We start from the raw sequence: 19,403 nt of genomic DNA, 5'->3' as shown, positions 1-19,403 counted from the left end.
AACCGGCATCTGCTTCAGCCTCCTTGTCTGCTGTACTGTATTTGAACCCTGCCCTGCGGTCTCTTCCTCATCTGACCGCTACACCTGCATAGGGTATGGGGCCCCCGTTCTCATGAGTAATGGGGTTCCAAGATGTAGGAACCCCACTGATCTGATAGTTATCTCCATCCTTTGGGTAGGGGGTAACTTTTACCTATCAGAATACACCATTAAACCAAAGAATAGTAAGGTATACATAATCCTGGCTCAGTGTGGTATATAAATTGCATATAATAATGCAAATGCTTAAAGAGGACCCGTCACCACTCTTGACATGCCTTTTTTAATAGCTACATCAATTCGCCATATAATACCAATTTTATTTAAAGGCAGGAGACTCCATTATGCTAATAAATCTTTCTTTTACTCCCAGCAGCAGAATAGTTAAACGTGTCACAGAAACAATTTACATAAATATGCAAACAAGGTGTAGTCAGTAGCCAATAGTAACGTATCCAAGGTGATAAATGGCCTCTGCAATCATGTGACTCCCTTCTTTCTGCTGCTCCTGCAGGAGATACGTATCTATATTTCTTGAGTGCTATATATATATGTTTGAGGTTATAGGTTTTGCTGATTGTAACGGAACTCCTAGCACCCCGACCGGGTACCTCCGTTGAATGGATGCTCCTAGTGCTTTCCGAGGACTCCAAGCACTCCACTTGACACCGTACGCACTGCAGACCCCACGAACCGCCGAAGCTTGGTTGAGGTCTCACCATCTCCTACCCACCCTGGACCTACGACAAGGCTCCAGGCTCCAGTGGATGAACCTCTAAAACCAGAGAGCAGGAACCGCTCTTAAAAGAGCTAGTAGTTATAGCCAGGGGAGTATAGCAAAATCTCCCAGCGTATAGCAATCCCCAGCGTCGATCAGTTACCCAAACATCAGCCTCAACATGATAAAGGGTAAAACAGGAACACTTTATTGAGGGCTACCCGCCCGTATTTATGCAGGTCCCCATCTGGTGGACACACGCCCCTAGGGGACCAGAATGAAGACTATGACACAGGACAGATATGCAGCACTGCAGGATAGACAGACACAATACATCCCCACAATGCATCATGGTTTCCTCCTCTCTGCCCTGGAGACACCCGAGGAGTAATCCAATTATCTCTCAAGACAAAGGGAAATCACCAATACACATGTGGGAACAACAGGACAGGAATCACCACCCAAATACACAAAATCCTCCCTTCTGTCTGTGATATAATTATGGATTAACATAACTATCACAGACAGTAAAAATACAGTTTTTAAACATACACTGTAACTTTAAAACCATACATTCCATCTCCATAATAATTACATATTTAAACTCAGCATACATCAAAGATAAACACTTCCAAAAATCACACAAATCCCTCCAGCGGATCAAAAGTTAAGTGGAAGTCCTTTATGACCGACCGCAAGCACAATTTCCTGCCCAAAACAGTTCCATAGATTTAAGCTGTGCGGCCTGTCTGTCTGCTCCTTTAAAGTTAGTATGGGCCATAATCCTGAGGCAAGAGGCTGGTAGCCAGGCCCCTCCGAAGCCCAGTGGCGAGGTTGGTTTCGCCACACTGATATTTGTAGTCCTTCCTGTGCCACCCAGTCTTCTTTTTTCTATCAACTATCAGTGGGTGTGTTTTCGTTCACCTACCCAGCTTCCCCAAGGTCTGTTTTTCCTCCCTCTATTTCCAGTCTGTTTTCCCCTGTTACTGGGCAGTCTTTGTATTTTTAGCATTCCTATCGCCGCTACTGTTATTTACCTCACAGTCTGTGGTAGCAACGCCGAGCTGGTGTTCCAGCTGCACGCGCTTTTAGTCACCTCAGACTCCGTTCTTTTCAGTCAGCCGGCGTTCACGTCTTCCTCCATACTCCGCTTCTTCCCCGCTCTGATTATCCTAGTCAGCTGTCCACTGCGGTCCCCTAGTGTTCTGACGCCTATTACAGTATCCTTATTCAGTGTTTGTCCACTGCTTATAGCTTTATCTATTTCTTCTTTCCCATGTCTGCTAGCTATAGCTCAATAGATTGAGCAGCCATTACTAGTGAATTCATGGTGTGTGGGAGACTGGGGTTCTTTCAAAACCATCCAGGATAGACTCCTTAATGTGATAGGCCCGGTAACAATAATCCTGGACCTCTCTGAGACCGCCTCTACCACCGGTGAATCTATTGATCTCCCAACCCTTAAAGGTTGGGCCCAGAGGGCAGTTTGTCTGTTAGGGAATGCCAATGCATCCATTTGCGCTGAAAGGAAGAGGTCAATCCTTATGCGCCTGGATCCACAACTGATCCACCTGGCCACTTCTGACATTCCTCCCCCATCTGATGGCTCTCTCTTTGGAGATAGCTTTGTTAAAGAAATTAACAAATATGTAGGGCTGTTTTCATCCTTAAAAAAGGTTCAGATGTCTTTGAAACATGTATTTCAAGGACATGTTTTTGGCAGGGCTGGGAAACGAAGGGGCTGATTTTCCCAGCCTCCAACCCCAAGGAAGCCAATATTACCGTGCCCGCCCCCCCGTGCAGATAAGTTCCCTCTCCCATCTGCCTCCTATACAACAACTCCTTTTTTCCCCAGCAGAGAACGCCCATGGAGGGCAAGAGGACAGAGGTGCTTCTCAAGGTCCAGACCCGCTACAAGTAAGCAACTTTCTTCTTCCAGTTTTTTCCCATCTTCCCTTGGAAGGCCGAATCGCTCATTTTATCCACGTTTGGGCTACGATAACCACACACTTGTGGATTTTAAACACTGTAGTGGGTTATCAAATATACTTCATATGTCCTCCAGTACAAACACAGAGACCCCATCCTATATTCGTCTCAAAAATAGACTGAGATCTAATAAGATCGGAAATAAGAGAACTGAGTTCCAAAGACGCGATTACACAAATCCCTTGGCAATCCCAAGGTTATCTGAGCAATATTTTTCTTGTCGAAAGAGAGACGGCGGTCACAGATCAGTCATCAACCTAAGAGCTCTCAACAATTTTGTTTTCTACCGCCACTTCAAAATGCACCCTCTATCCAAACCCTACCTCCAGTTCATATGGGAAGGTCAGAAATTCCAATTCTCAAGTCTACCATTTTGTCTCTCTTCGGCTCCCTGGTGCTTTACAAAGCTTTTAAAACCAGTGGTCACCATGCTCAGGTCCCGAGGCGTTCGCCTAATTATTTACCTAGACGACATTCTCGTCATGGCTCAATCTCGGTCAATAATTCTACACCATATTCAATGGACTCTATCTCTCCTGACGAACCTGGTTTTTCTTATAAATCACGGAAAATCCATTTTGAATCCCTCAAAAGAGAGAGAATTTTTGGGATTCCTGATCGACACTCAATCAGCTATCCTAAGCCTTCCATCCAGGAAGTTGAAGACCATCTGGAGAGAAATCCGGTCTCTACTCAACAGAAAACTAGTATCTCTGCGAGCTATCGCTCGGGTAGTGGGCTTGTTGTCAGCTTCAATCCAGGCCATATTTCCTGCACCACTACACTACAGAGATCGTCAACGTCTGAAGACTCGCCACTTACAATAGGGTTTACTGTATTCGGACGAGATAGCCCTAACCCCAGACACCAAGGAAGAACTCCTGTGGTGGTTACAGCATATCCAGGCCTGGAATGGGAAGGCTATCTTCAATTCAATACTGGACATGATAATAGAGTCAGACGTCAGTCTCCAGGGCTGGGGGGCTTGTTGCGGCTCCCTTTCCACAGGAGGGAAGTGGTCCGCAGAAGAGGCATCTCTTCATATCAATTGTCTCAAACTTCTGGCCGGATCCTTTGCCCTCAAGAGTTTCGCAAGGGACAAGTCACACTGTTGCATTCTTCTGAGGATGGACAACAACATCTCAGCAGTGCAATATGTCAATCGCCTTTGGGGCACCAGATCAGAGCGTCTGGCCAACATTGCCAAGGAATTCTGGCACTTTTGCCTAGACAAGAACATCCCTCTCAAAGCGGAATATCTTCCGGGCCTTTCCATTTCTATTGCAGATTGGAATTCCCACTTCCTGGCCGACAACAGCGGTAGACTTTCTGCGCATGCTTCCATCTCCGCCTTCCATTCTTCTAGACCCATTTAGGAATCCACAACCCCTGGTTCAAGCAGAGACCTTGTCCCTTGTTGCTTGGCTCATCTCGGGCCAACAAACTCTGATTTCGAACTTTCACACGTTACTCAGAGCATCCTCTCTGACTCCTGGGCTCTAGGTACCCGATCTTCTTCCAGATCAGCCTGGAGAATTTGGTCTGATTGGTGCAATCAATGGGATCTGGATCCCGTACATGCACCTCTAAACCAAGTATTACATTTTCTTTCCGCCTCTTTTGAAGCACGGAAAGCCTACCGAATGATTAACATCTATCGGTCGGCTATCTCTTTCTATCATTCTCCCATTCAATCTTTATCTGTGGGCAAACACCCTTTGGTCTGTAAACTGATAAAAGGAATTAGATTCCGCAGACCTCTTTTTCCTAGATATCAGTCCACATGGGATGTCAGTCTTATGTTCAATCTATTTAAAGGGCTTCTGTCAGCCCACTAAACCGTTTTGTTTTTTTTTGTTTACTAATAATCCCTATACTGCGAGCTCTGCATACATAAGTTAGGGCCCTTTCACACCTGCGTTCTTGTCTTCCGGCATAGAGTTCCGTCGTCGGGGCTCTATGCCGGAAGAATCCTGATCAGGATTATCCCAATGCATTCTGAATGGAGTGAAATCCGTTCAGGATGCATCAGGATGTCTTCAGTTCCGGAACGGAACGTTTTTTGGCCGGAGAAAATACCACAGCATGCTGCGCTTTTTGCTCCGGCCAAAAATCCGGAACACTTGCCGCAAGGCCGGATCCGGAATTAATGCCCATTGAAAGGCATTGATCCGGATCCGGCCTTAAGCTAAACCTCGTTTCGGCGCATTGCCGGAGCCGACATTTAGCTTTTTCTGAATGGTTACCATGGCTGCCGGGACGCTAAAGTCCTGGCAGCCATGGTAAAGTGTAGCGGGGAGCGGGGGAGCAGTATACTTACCGTCCGTGCGGCTCCCCGGGCGCTCCAGAGTGACGTCAGGGCGCCCCAAGCGCATGGATCATGTGATCACATGGATCACGTCATCCATGCGCATGGGGCGCTCTGACGTCATTCTGGAGCGCCCCGGGAGCCGCACGGACTGTAAGTATACCGCTCCCCCGCTCCCCGCTCCTACTATGGCAACCAGGACTTTAATAGCGTCCTGGGTGCCATAGTAACACTGAAAGCATTTTGAAGACGGTTCCGTCTTCAAATGCTTTCAGTACACTTGCGTTTTTCCGGATCCGGAGTGTAATTCCGGCAAGTGGAGTGCACGCCAGATCCGGACAACGCAAGTGTGAAAGAGGCCTTAAATAATCATTTTGGTTCAGTAGAATTTGATAAAAAGCTATTTTTAAAATATGCAAATTACCTTGCTACCAGCAAGTAGGGCGGCTACTTGCTGGTAGCAGCAGCATCTTCAATCTGCGCAGGCGCACTGAGAGGCGGCCGCTCGCTCCTCAATGCGCCTGCGCCGGGTGTAGATGTGACGTCATCGGCGCAGGCGCATTGAGGATGGAGCGGCGAGCGAGTGGCCGCCTCTCAGTGCACCTGCGCAGATTGAATATAGGTACGGCCGTGGCGCAGGTGCCAGATTTTGAATGCTAACAGGCAGGGCCAGCAGAGAACGATTCCGTTCCCTGGCCCTGTCAATCACAATGCGGAGGGGGCGTCATTAGGATCAGAGGATGCGGCTGCTACCAGCAAGTTGCCGCCCTGCTTGCTGGTAGCAAGGTAATTTGCATATTTTAAAAATAGCTTTTTATCAAATTCTACTGAACCAAAATGATTATTTAACTTATGTATGCAGAGCTCGCAGTATAGGGATTATTAGTAAACAAAAAAACAAAAACCGGTTTAGTGGGCTGACAGAAGCCCTTTAATTCCTGGGAGAATAATGATTTTCGATCCCTAAAATTTTTGTCATTCAAACTCGCTATGCTCCTATGCCTAATTTCTGTTAAGCGAGTTTCAGATGTTCATGCCCTAGATATTGCTCCCAGACAATACTTACCTCAGGGAGTAAAATTCGACCCGATGTTTCCCCAACAAGAGAAATTGTGTCCGCTGCTTACGATTCTATAAGGAGAGAACTTTTCCTCTTAGGAATCTGTCATGCTCACAACTCCTTATCTCCTGCTGCATGCCCCATACTCCGGTGTCTGCTTCTACTTCATCCCGATGGATATCTCAGACTATGTCTCTAGCTGGTATTGATACTTCCATCTTTAGAGCCCACTCCACCAGGGGCGCTATGTCCACTAAAGTCAGGTAGGCAGGAGGCTCTCTTGCTTATATTCTGAAAGCAGCCAACTGGGCTTCTGAATCTTTCTTCAGAACCTTTTATTTCCTCCCCGAACCTCAAGTGTCCATGGTGTTATTTGACTGATGCTAGTCTTATGTTGTCTTACTTAACGGTTATTGTTGATAGCATATTTTAGAACTATAAGCTTTAAACATGCATAATGGAGTCTCATGCCTTGAAATAAAATTGAAGATTTTCCTAGCTTTCAGTGAAGGAAAATATAGATTTTATGAAAGACAGGAGACGAACATTATCCCCCCCAATAACCCACCCATGTCTTTCTTATTCCCTTTCAGTATAATCTAATTCCATATGTCTGTCGGAGTTTCCAATTCATCTTCAAGTTCGGAGAATTCGTCTTCATTGAGTTTATTCCTTGGTTACCTTCAATTTTACCTTATTTATCTCCAGAAAGAAGGGAGTCACATGATTTCAGAGGCCATTTATCACCTGGGATACGTTACTATTGGCTACTGACTACAACTTGTTTGCATATTTATGTAAATTTTTTCTGTGACACGTTTAACTATTCTGCTGCTGGGAGTAAAAGAAAGATTTATTAGCATAATGTTCGCATCCTGTCTTTCATAAAATCTATATTTTCCTTCACTGAAAACTAGGAATATCTTCAATTCTGTAGCATCTATTTTATGGCTCTATGTTGTGCCATTCCTTTATTATTTCTACTAGAAAAACTGTAGTATTTTCAATGCCAGCCACCAGGTAGAGATACAGAGAGGTCTCCCACTTAAATAAGACCTATCACCACTCCTGACATGCCTGTTTTAATAGCTTTATGCATTCCTTATGTAATAACATTTCTGGGATATCTATTCTTATGGGTCTATGTTGTGTCATTCCTTTATTATTTCTACTAGAAGTTATAAATGAAATGCTAGCAGTCTGCAGTAAGGGTACAGGGGGGAGGTAACCAGTGGGAGGTGTGTCACTCTATCCAATCAGTGCTGCCATTGTCAGACTGTGCAGGGACTCTCCCTCCAAATGGTTACCACCGCTCTGTACCCTTACTGCAGACTGCTAGCAATTCATTCATAACTTCTAGTAGAAATAATAAAGGAATGACATAACAAAGAGACATAAGAATAGATGTCTCAGAAATGTTATTACATGAGGAATTCATGAAGCTATTAAAACAGGCATGTTAGGAGTGGTGATAGGTCTTCTTTAAGTGGGAGACCTCTCTGTATCTCTACCTGGTAGAGTTTTTCTTCACTTGCAGGATACCAAGTCTAAATTAAAATGATACAAATACACATGCATTTGACATGAATTGTATATGATCTGTAAAATAAGATTTCATATCTACAACTATAATCTTGATTGACTTTACCTGTAGCCTCTGAGTCCTTGGTATTGTCTTGCTTATCGTACGTCTTGAGGAACTCTGCAAAAGCTCCATTGTTTGCCAGTAATGTTTTATATGAGCCGGTCTCAGTAATGGCGCCATTCACTAACACCACAATCTCATCGGTGTGCTTCAGAAAGCTTACACCATGAGTGACCAGGATACGGGTCTGGGAAAAGAGGAGGCGCAATAAGCATACAAACACGCAAACTATAACGCCTTTGCACCCTGCTACTGTCTTTAATGGTTGACCTCATGTCATCTTATGTCTTAATTTCCAGATTCTGTATAATGTGCATATCTATTTCTATGCAACTGCTGTTGTTGGTGTAGGATGGAACCTTAGTTTCCATTCTAGCTCTCTCCAAGAGAGGGAGGAGTTTACTTAGTTAGAGGAGTCTAGCTTACCCCCTGCTTGGGGAAGGAAGCAGGAGCCGTCCCTCCTGGACGAGCCTTGCCTAATCCAGCTAGAGCACCTTCAGCTCTGCTGGACACAGAGGCCAAAGCCTAAAGCCTCAGAAGACAGAAGAAGAAAGTTCCCTGGACCAGTTTAGAGACAGAAAAGATCAGAGAAAGTCAAGTACAGCAGAATAGAAAGGAAAAGGTTCCTATTTAATCTTGGTAGCACAGCCAGAGAGCAACTGATGTAGCAGAGTTGCGTTTGTTTGCCTGCCAAAGTTAATGTCAAAGCCTGCTGGAAACCAAGACAAAGCCTGTAAATCGTTTGAAGCAAAGTTTATTCAAGTAAAGCTGTTATCAAGTTCATCACAAGGTCTGGACTCAATTTATTCTTCATGCCCCTCTACACCACTACCCTTTTTGCAATTCTGGAGGAACACGCCTGGGGTTCCAGCGTATCCAGGTAGGAGCACCGTGACAAGTGCAACACCATTAAGGGACATTAGGCCACCCTACACCACTCTGGCATTTCTACTCTGGGTACCATCCATATCACTAAAAGCCATGTGCCCTTGTTGCTTCACTGCAACTAAGGTAACGACAAATCAAACAAGTATTTTACTCTAAATGTGTACTTTGAGAAGCCCCCAGGGAGTGCGCCCACCGATGACATTGCACATTGGAGGTGGGTGTTATTTTAATGTCGGCTGATTCTTGTGAATTTATATTTCCATTTGAATACTGGTTTACATCACAGAATAGAGCTGCATTGTCTTCTGTTTACCTTGTTTTTTAGTAAACCATTGGGGCCAACCACCTTCTCGAATATGTGTTTCCCCACGTGAGCGTCAACAGCAGAGAGAGGGTCATCAAGGATGTAGATGTCCGTATTCTGATATACTGCCCGAGCCAGGCTCACCCGCTGCTTCTGTCCTCCACTCAGGTTTATTCCCTATAAATATACATTAAAAAATGATAAAATATAAAAATAAAAACATCAGTGCCCTTTATACAGCTCCCTTTATACACATGGAAAAAGTATGTCAAGAAGGGAGAAACAAAATAGCACCCACATAATAGTGCCTAATAATATTTACATAAAAGTGTTATGTAATGAACACAAAACAGTGTCAGAAAAAATCTAAATATAGATATACTGCTGGATAAAATCACCATACTGTGCCTAAATACAGCCATACAGTGGGCAAACAATATCATCATTCAGTGTCTACAAAATAATGTCATATAGTGTATAGTATCATAAAAGTGCTCAAATAATAGTTCTTTACAAAGGGGCATACACAGATCTCACAGGGCCCCATTGCAAAATTTAGTATGGTCTCCCTGCCCCACCCAATTTCCCAGTACTTGTCCGTCAATCCCTCCCAAGCAATGCAGAATGAAAAGCACAAGGCCCCAGATTTCATTTGTTTTTTTTGTTTTTGTTTTTTTGTTTTTTGGGGGGTAGGGTGGGTTGTTTTTTTTATTAAGAGGGTAACATTTTATTAAAAAAGGTAATAAAGTCTCCCTAAGTTTTACCCTAAGTTTTAATAGGTGCTTCATAAATATGAGGCTCATTCTGAATATCGTATTTTTCTGTATTCACACCAGACAGCTGGCATAAATTTACTGCTTCCCATTAGAGAGGAGCGAATCGAAGTTGACGAAGAGGAATTCGATCTGAATTTCAGGAAAAATTCTATTCGTACCAAAGTCGAATTTCCTCTCATTTCATCATAACGAATAGTATTTTTTCTAAAATGGCTTCTACACATGTTAGAACGAGGAACTAAGAACTCTGGGAACGAGGGATCACCCAAAAGGCCATGCATGCAGCCAATCAGCAGTCAGCTCCTGTGATGTCACAGCCCTATCAGTAGCCTCAGCCGTCTTGGATTCAGCCATTTTCCAATGTACTTAGTGCAGGGAGAGATGTGACAGGCGCTAGGGACAGTGCTAGGATAGACTTTATTCAGCAAAAAAAATGATTGAGCAGTTCAGGGAAAGATCATTCATAGTGTAGGGAAAGGATAGGGAGGCATCATCTACACTAAGGAGAGAGGAGGGACCAATAGGGGAGTGTACAGCCGGGATAATAGGAGCAATTACTATTACACCTGGTTGCACTATATGGGAATCCAAATTGCTCTAATACTACTGCTTTCAGGTTGTTTGCACGATATGATACATCAGTAATTCCAGTAATCCTTGCTTGTTTTTGGGGTGAAAGCGCTGTCTGATAGAACCAGTTTTGGGGTGTATTTAGTTGAAAAATAACTATTTCCATTCACCCTTGCTTCTGTACGGAAAGTGCTGTTTCATAAAGACAGTTTGGGGGGTATTTATTGCAAATACTAGGATGTCCATTCACCCTTCTGCAGTGACAGAGGGGGGCTTCATCATCATCATCAGGATAAGATGGTGGCAGCTTGCGCGTGAGGCAGCAGCTGAGCCAGTAGCGTGACCGAGTCAGTAGGGTGGTCTCAGTGGGAGGTCAGGAGCCAAATGTGCCCGGGGTCGACTGCCCACTTTGCAGGAGTCTACCTGTCCAGAAAGTAGGGGTGCAGGGGTTCACAGAGGTAGCAGGCAGTCAGCACGGAGTGGTGGGGGGAAATGCCATACTCAGCGGTGTGGCAATTTTTTATCAAGCCACCGGAGGAGGTCAACATGGCCAGTTGCAGAATCTGTGGGCAGAAGGTAAAGCATGGCCAGGGTGCCAATGTTGGCACCACAGCCCTGCATCAGCACATGCAGCATCACCATAAAGTGGCCTGGGAAAACTATGTCTCCAATGTAGTGGTCCAGCCTGATGCAGCACCCGCTGAATCACCTAGAGGCCAGCACTAGAGTTGAGCGAACACCTGGATGTTCGGGTTCGAGAAGTTCGGCCGAACTTCCCGGAAATATTCGGGTTCGGGATCCGAACCCGAACCGAACTTCGTCCCGAACCCGAACCCCATTGAAGTCAATGGGGACCCGAACTTTTGGGCACTAAAAAGGCTGTAAAACAGCCCAGGAAAGAGCTAGAGGGCTGCAAAAGGCAGCAACATGTAGGTAAATCCCCTGCAAACAAATGTTGATAGGGAAATGAATTAAAATAAAAATAAAAAAAATAAAAATGACCCAATATCAATTGGACAGAGGTCCCATAGCAGAGAATCTGGCTTCACGTCAGGAGAGAATCAGTCTCTTCATGCCATAGCAAAGAATCTGACTTCATGTCAGCACAGAATCAGTCTCTTCATGCCATAGCAGAGAATCTGGCTTCATGTCAGCACAGAATCTGTCTTCATGTCATAGCAGAGAATGAGGCTTCACGTCACCCACCACTGGAACAGGCCACTGTCACACATTTAGGCCCCGGCACCCAGACAGAGGAGAGCGGTCCCGTAACAGAGAATCTGGCCTTATGCCAGCGCAGAATCTGTCTTCATGTCATAGCAGAGAATCAAGCTTCACGTCACCCACGACTGGAACAGGCCACTGTCACACATTTAGGCCCAGGCACCCAGGCAGAGGAGAGAGATCGCGTAACAGAGAATCTGGCCTTATGTTAGCACAGAATCTGTCTTCATGTCATAGCAGAGAATCAGGCTTCACGTCACCCACCACTGGAACAGGCCACTGTCACACATTTAGGCCCAGGCACCCAGGCAGAGGAGAGAGGTCCCGTAACAGAGAATCTGGCCTGATGTCAGCACAGAATCTGTCTTCATGTCATAGCAGAGAATCAGGCTTCACGTCACCCACCACTGGAACAGGCCACTGTCACACATTTAGGCCCAGGCACCCAGGCAGAGGAGAGAGGTCGCGTAACAGAGAATCTGGCCTTATGTCAGCACAGAATCTGTCTTCATGTCATAGCAGAGAATCAGGCTTCACGTCACCCACCACTGGAACAGGCCACTGTCACACATTTAGGCCCCGGCACCCAGGCAGAGGAGAGAGGTCGCGTAACAGAGAATCTGGCCTTATGTCAGCGCAGAATCTGTCTTCATGTCATAGCAGAGAATCAGGCTTCACGTCACCCACCACTGGAACAGGCCACTGTCACACATTTAGGCCCATGCACCCAGGCAGAGGAGAGAGGTCGCGTAACAGAGAATCTGGCCTTATGTCAGCACAGAATCTGTCTTCATGTCATAGCAGAGAATCAGGCTTCACGTCACCCACCACTGGAACAGGCCACTGTCACACATTTAGGCCCCGGCACCCAGACAGAGGAAAGCGGTCCCGTAACAGAGAATCTGGCCTTATGTCAGCGCAGAATCTGTCTTCATGTCATAGCAGAGAATCAGGCTTTACGTCACCCACCACTGGAACAGGCCACTGTCACACATTTAGGCCCAGGCACCCAGGCAGAGGAGAGAGGTCCTCGTAACAGAGAATCTGGCCTTATGTCAGCGCAGAATCAGTCTTCATGTCATAGCAGAGAATCAGGCTTCACGTCACCCACCACTTGAACAGGCCACTGTCACACATTTAGGCCCAGGCACCCAGGCAGAGGAGAGAGGTCGCGTAACAGAGAATCTTGCCTTATGTCAGCACAGAATCTGTCTTCATGTCATAGCAGAGAATCAGGCTTCACGTCACCCACCACTGGAACAGGCCACTGTCACACATTTAGGCCCAGGCACCCAGGCAGAGGAGAGAGGTCGCGTAACAGAGAATCTGGCCTTATGTCAGCACAGAATCTGTCTTCATGTCATAGCAGAGAATCAGGCTTCACGTCACCCACCACTGGAACAGGCCACTGTCACACATTTAGGCCGCGGCACCCAGACAGAGGAGAGCGGTCCCGTAACAGAGAATCTGGCCTTATGTCAGCACAGAATCTGTCTTCATGTCATAGCAGAGAATCAGGCTTCACGTCACCCACCACTGGAACAGGCCACTGTCACACATTTAGGCCCCGGCACCCAGACAGAGGAGAGAGGTCCCGTAACAGAGAATCTTGCCTTATGTCAGCACAGAATCTGTCTTCATGTCATAGCAGAGAATCAGGCTTCACGTCACCCACCACTGGAACAGGCCACTGTCACACATTTAGGCCCAGGCACCCAGGCAGAGGAGAGAGGTCGCGTAACAGAGAATCTGGCCTTATGTCAGCACAGAATCAGTCTTCATGTCATAGCAGAGAATCAGGCTTCTTGTCACCCACCACTGGAACAGGCCACTGTCACACATTTAGGCACAGGCACCCAGGCAGAGGAGAGAGGTCGCGTAACAGAGAATCTGGCCTTATGTCAGCACAGAATCTGTCTTCATGTCATAGCAGAGAATCAGGCTTCACGTCACCCACCACTGGAACAGGCCACTGTCACACATTTAGGCCCAGGCACCCAGGCAGAGGAGAGAGGTCGCGTAACAGAGAATCTGGCCTTATGTCAGCACAGAATCTGTCTTCATGTCATAGCAGAGAATCAGGCTTCACGTCACCCACCACTGGAACAGGCCACTGTCACACATTTAGGCCCCGGCACCCAGACAGAGGAGAGCGGTCCCGTAACAGAGAATCTGGCCTTATGTCAGCACAGAATCTGTCTTCATGTCATAGCAGAGAATCAGGCTTCACGTCACCCACCACTGGAACAGGCCACTGTCACACATTTAGGCCCCGGCACCCAGACAGAGGAGAGAGGTCCCGTAACAGAGAATCTTGCCTTATGTCAGCACAGAATCTGTCTTCATGTCATAGCAGAGAATCAGGCTTCACGTCACCCACCACTGGAACAGGCCACTGTCACACATTTAGGCCCAGGCACCCAGGCAGAGGAGAGAGGTCGCGTAACAGAGAATCTGGCCTTATGTCAGCACAGAATCAGTCTTCATGTCATAGCAGAGAATCAGGCTTCTTGTCACCCACCACTGGAACAGGCCACTGTCACACATTTAGGCACAGGCACCCAGGCAGAGGAGAGAGGTCGCGTAACAGAGAATCTGGCCTTATGTCAGCACAGAATCAGTCTTCATGTCATAGCAGAGAATCAGGCTTCACGTCACCCACGACTGGAACAGGCCACTGTCACACATTTAGGCCCAGGCACCCAGGCAGAGGAGAGAGGTCCCGTAACAGAGAATCTGGCCTGATGTCAGCACAGAATCTGTCTTCATGTCATAGCAGAGAATCAGGCTTCACGTCACCCACCACTGGAACAGGCCACTGTCACACATTTAGGCCCCGGCACCCAGACAGAGGAGAGCGGTCCCGTAACAGAGAATCTGGCCTTATGTCAGCGCAGAATCTGTCTTCATGTCATAGCAGAGAATCAGGCTTCACGTCACCCACCACTGGAACAGGCCACTGTCACACATTTAGGCCCAGGCACCCAGGCAGAGGAGAGAGGTCGCGTAACAGAGAATCTGGCCTTATGTCAGCACAGAATCTGTCTTCATGTCATAGCAGAGAATCAGGCTTCACGTCACCCACCACTGGAACAGGCCACTGTCACACATTTAGGCCCCGGCACCCAGACAGAGGAGAGCGGTCCAGTAACAGAGAATCTGGCCTTATGTCAGCGCAGAATCTGTCTTCATGTCATAGCAGAGAATCAGGCTTCACGTCACCCACCACTGGAACAGGCCACTGTCACATATTTAGGCCCAGGCACCCAGGCAGAGGAGAGAGGTCGGGTAACAGAGAATCTGGCTTCATGTCAGCACATAATAAGTCTTCATGTCATAGCAGAGAATCAGGCTTCACGTCACCCACCACTGGAACAGGCCACTTTCACACATTTAGGCCCCGGCACCCAGACAGAGGAGAGGTTCATTCAACTTTGGGTTGCCCCGCAATATAATGGTAAAATGAAAATAAAAATAGTATTGAATGAGGAAGTGCCCTGGAGTAGAATAATATATTGTTAAGGGGAGGTAGTTAATTTCTAATCTGCACAAGGGATGGACAGGTCCTGTGGGATCCATGCCTGGTTCATTTTTATGAACGTCAGCTTGTCCACATTGGCTGTAGACAGGCGGCTGCGTTTGTCTGTAATGACGTTCCCTGCCGTGCTGAATACACGTTCAGACAAAACGCTGGCCGCCGGGCAGGCCAGCACCTCCAAGGCATAAAAGGCTAGCTCTGGCCACGTGTACAATTTGGAGACCCAGAAGTTGAATGGGGCCGAACCATCAGTCAGTACGTGGAGGGGTGTGCACAGGTACTGTTCCACCATGTTAGTGAAATGTTGCCTCCTGCTAACACGTTCCGTATCAGGTGGTGGTGCAGTTAGCTGTGGCGTGGTGACAAAACTTTTCCACATCTCTGCCATGCTAACCCTGCCCTCAGAGGAGCTGGCCGTGACACAGCTGCGTTGGCGACCTCTTGCTCCTCCTCTGCCTTCGCCTTGGGCTTCCACTGGTTCCCCTGTGACTTTGGGAATGCTCTCAGTAGCGCGTCTACCAACGTGCGCTTGTACTCGCGCATCTTCCTATCACGCTCCAGTGTAGGAAGTAAGGTGGGCACATTGTCTTTGTACCGGGGATCCAGCAGGGTGGGAACCCAGTAGTCCGCACACGTTAAAATGTGGGCAACTCTGCTGCGCAGGCACTGCAGCATGTAGTCGCTCATGTGTGCCAGGCTGCCCAGAGGTAAGGACAAGCTGTCCTCTGTGGGAGGCGTATCGTCATCGTCCTGTGTTTCCCCCCAGCCACGCACCAGTGATGGGCCCGAGCTGCTTTGGGTGCCACCCCGCTGTGAACATGCTTCATCCTCATCCTCCTCCACCTCCTCCTCATCCTCGTCCTCCTCGTCCTCCTCGTCCTCCAGTAGTGGGCCCTGTCTGGCCACATTTGTACCTGGCCTCTGGTGTTGCAAAAAACCTCCCTCTGAGTCACTTCGAAGAGACTGGCCTGAAAGTGCTAAAAATGACCCCTCTTCCTCATCTTCCTCCTGGGCCACCTCCTCTTCCATCATCGCCCTCAAGGAGACATAGAAGTGGTATTGTAACGCTGATAACGGCGTCATCGCCACTGGCAATGTTGGTGGAGTACTCGAAACAGCGCAACAGGGCACACAGGTCTTGCATGGAGGCCCAGTCATTGGTGGTGAAGTGTGTCTGATCCACAGTGCGACTGACCCGTGCGTGCTGCAGCTGAAACTCCACTATGGCCTGCTGCTGCTCGCACAGTCTGTCCAGCATTTGCAAGGTGGAGTTCCACCTGGTGGGTACGTCACATATGAGGCGGTGGGCGGGAGGGCCGAAGTTACGCTGTAGCGCAGACAGGCGAGCAGCGGCAGGGTGTGAACGCCGGAAGCGCAAACAGACGGCCCGCACTTTATGCAGCAGCTCTGACATGTCGGGGTAGTTGCGAATGAACTTCTGCACCACCAAATTCAGAACATGCGCCAGGCAAGGGATGTGCGTCAAACCGGCTAGTCCCAGAGCTGCAACGAGATTTCGCCCATTATCGCACACCACCAGGCCGGGCTTGAGGCTCACCGGCAGCAACCACTCGTCGGTCTGTTGTTCTATACCCCGCCACAACTCCAGTGCGGTGTGGGGCCTGTCCCCCAAACATATGAGTTTCAGAATGGCCTGCTGACGTTTACCCCGGGCTGTGCTGAAGTTGGTGGTGAAGGTGTGTGGCTGACTGGATGAGCAGGTGGAAGAAGAGGAGGAGGAAGCTGAGTAGGAGGAGGAGGAGACAGGAGGCAAAGAATGTTGCCCTGCGATCCTTGGCTGCGGAAGGACGTGCGCCAAACAGCTCTCCGCCTGGGGCCCAGCCGCCACTACATTTACCCAGTGTGCAGTTAGGGAGATATAGCGTCCCTGGCCGTGCTTACTGGTCCACGTATCTGTTGTTAGGTGGACCTTGCCACAGATGGCGTTGCGCAGTGCACACTTGATTTTATCGGACACTTGTTTGTGCAGGGAAGGCACGGCTCTCTTGGAGAAGTAGTGGCGGCTGGGAACAACATACTGTGGGACAGCAAGCGACATAAGCTGTTTGAAGCTGTGTGTGTCCACCAGCCTAAATGACAGCATTTCATAGGCCAGTAGTTTAGAAATGCTGGCATTCAGGGCCAGGGATCGAGGGTGGCTAGGTGGGAATTTACGCTTTCTCTCAAATGTTTGTGAGATGGAGAGCTGAACGCTGCCGTGTGACATGGTTGAGATGCTTGGTGACGCAGGTGGTGGTGTTGGTGGTACATCCCATGTTTGCTGGGTGGCAGGTGCCAACGTTCCTCCAGAGGCAGAGGAAGAGGCCGAGGCGGCGGCAGCAGCAGCAGAAGAGGCCGAGGCGGCGGCAGCAGCAGAAGAGGCCGAGGCGGCAGCAGCAGAAGAGGCAGCAGGGGGAGCCTGAGTGACTTCCTTGTTTTTAAGGTGTTTACTCCACTGCAGTTCATGCTTTGCATGCAGGTGCCTGGTCATGCAGGTTGTGCTAAGGTTCAGAACGTTAATGCCTTGCTACAGGCTCTGATGGCACAGCGTGCAAATCACTCGGGTCTTGTCATCAGCACATTGTTTGAAGAAGTGCCATGCCAGGGAACTCCTTGAAGCTGCCTTTGGGGTGCTCGGTCCCAGATGGCGGCGGTCAGTAGCAGGCGGAGTCTCTTGGCGGCGTGTGTTCTGATTTTGCCCACTGCTCCCTCTTTTGCTACGCTGTTGGCTCGGTCTCACCACTGCCTCTTCCTCCGAACTCTGAAAGTCAGTGGCACGTCCTTCATTCCATGTGGGGTCTAGGACCTCATCGTCCCCTGCATCGTCTTCCACCCAGTCTTGATCCCTGACCTCCTGTTCAGTCTGCACACTGCAGAAAGACGCAGCAGTTGGCACCTGTGTTTCGTCATCACCAGAGACGTGCTGAGGTGGTATTCCCATGTCCTCATCATCAGGAAACATAAGTGGTTGTGCGTTAGTGCATTCTATCTCTTCCACCCCTGGTGAAGAGCTAGGTGGATGCCCTTGGGAAACCCTGGCAGCAGAGTCTTCAAACAGCATAAGAGACTGCTACATAACTTGAGGCTCAGACAGTTTCCCTGATATGCATGGGGGTGATGTGACAGACTGATGGGCTTGGTTTTCATGCGCCATCTGTGCGCTTTCTGCAGAAGACTGGGTGGGAGATAATGTGAACGTGCTGGATGCACTGTCGGCCACCCAATTGACTAATGCCTGTACCTGCTCAGGCCTTACCATCCTTAGAACGGCATTGGGCCCCACCAAATATCCCTGTAAATTCTTGCGGCTACTGGGACCTGAGGTAGTTGGTACACTAGGACGTGTGGCTGTGGCAGAACGGCCACGTCCTCTCCCAGCACCAGAGGGTCCACTAACACCACCACGACCATGTCCACGTCCGCGTCCCTTATTAGATGTTTTCCTCATTGTTCCCGTTCACCACAATTTCGAGAATGGCAAATTTGGGAATAGTTTTTCAACCCAGAAAAAAAAATGTGCTTTTACCGTCACTACAAATAACTTGACCAGCTAAAACAGTACAGATTTGCTTGAATAGAAATCTGAGACCTGTTTTTTTTTTTGCACTGTGTGACAGGTTAAGGTTTAATCACAGAATCAGACTTCTATCTGCACGGTAGCGTGTGTCTTCGGTTTTTCTTAATGACACTATCAGTACCTTCAATGTAAGATATCCTTTTTGGGATAGATTTCAAGTAGGCCTCAAATACCAGAAACTAGTTATTTTGAGAATGGCAAATTTAGGAATAGTTTTTCAACCCAGAAAAAAAAATGTGCTTTTACGGTCGCTACAAATAACTTGACCAGCTAAAACAGTACAGATTTGCTTGAATAGAAATGTGAGATCTGTTTTTTTTTTTCACTGTGTGACAGGTTAAGGTTTAATCACAGAATCAGACTTCTTTCTGCACGGTAGCGTGTGTCTTAGGTTTTTCTGAATGACACTATCAGTACCTTCAATGTAAGATATCCTTTTTGGGATAGATTTCAAGTAGGCCTCAAATACCAGAAACTAGTTATTTTGAGAATGGCAAATTTGGGAATAGTTTTTCAACCCAGAAAAAAAAATGTGCTTTTACGGTCGCTACAAATAACTTGACCAGCTAAAACAGTACAGAATTGCATGAATAGAAATGTGAGACCTGTTTTTTTTTTGCACTGTGTGACAGGTTAAGGTTTAATCACAGAATCAGACTTCTATCTGCACGGTAGCGTGTGTCTTAGGTTTTTCTGAATGACACTATCGGTACCTTCAATGTAAGATATCCTTTTTGGGATAGATTTCAAGTAGGCCTCAAATACCA

General features: G+C 47.7%; 1 protein-coding gene across 1 annotated transcript in view; it reads right to left on the bottom strand.

Moving 5' to 3' along the window:
• Positions 1-19,403, bottom strand: part of LOC121003104 (canalicular multispecific organic anion transporter 1-like) — a 150,565-nt gene that overhangs the window by 37,546 nt on the left and 93,616 nt on the right. Inside the window, exons 18-19 of the mRNA XM_040434682.1 lie at positions 8,961-9,128; positions 7,763-7,946 (exon numbers count right to left, since the gene is read on the bottom strand). Coding sequence (XP_040290616.1) covers positions 7,763-7,946; positions 8,961-9,128 — 352 coding nt within the window. The remainder of the gene's footprint in view (positions 1-7,762; positions 7,947-8,960; positions 9,129-19,403) is intronic.

Source organism: Bufo bufo, chromosome 6, assembly GCF_905171765.1.
Source record: "Bufo bufo chromosome 6, aBufBuf1.1, whole genome shotgun sequence".
Classification (NCBI taxonomy): domain Eukaryota; kingdom Metazoa; phylum Chordata; class Amphibia; order Anura; family Bufonidae; genus Bufo; species Bufo bufo.
This window is presented reverse-complemented; position numbering and strand designations above follow the sequence as displayed.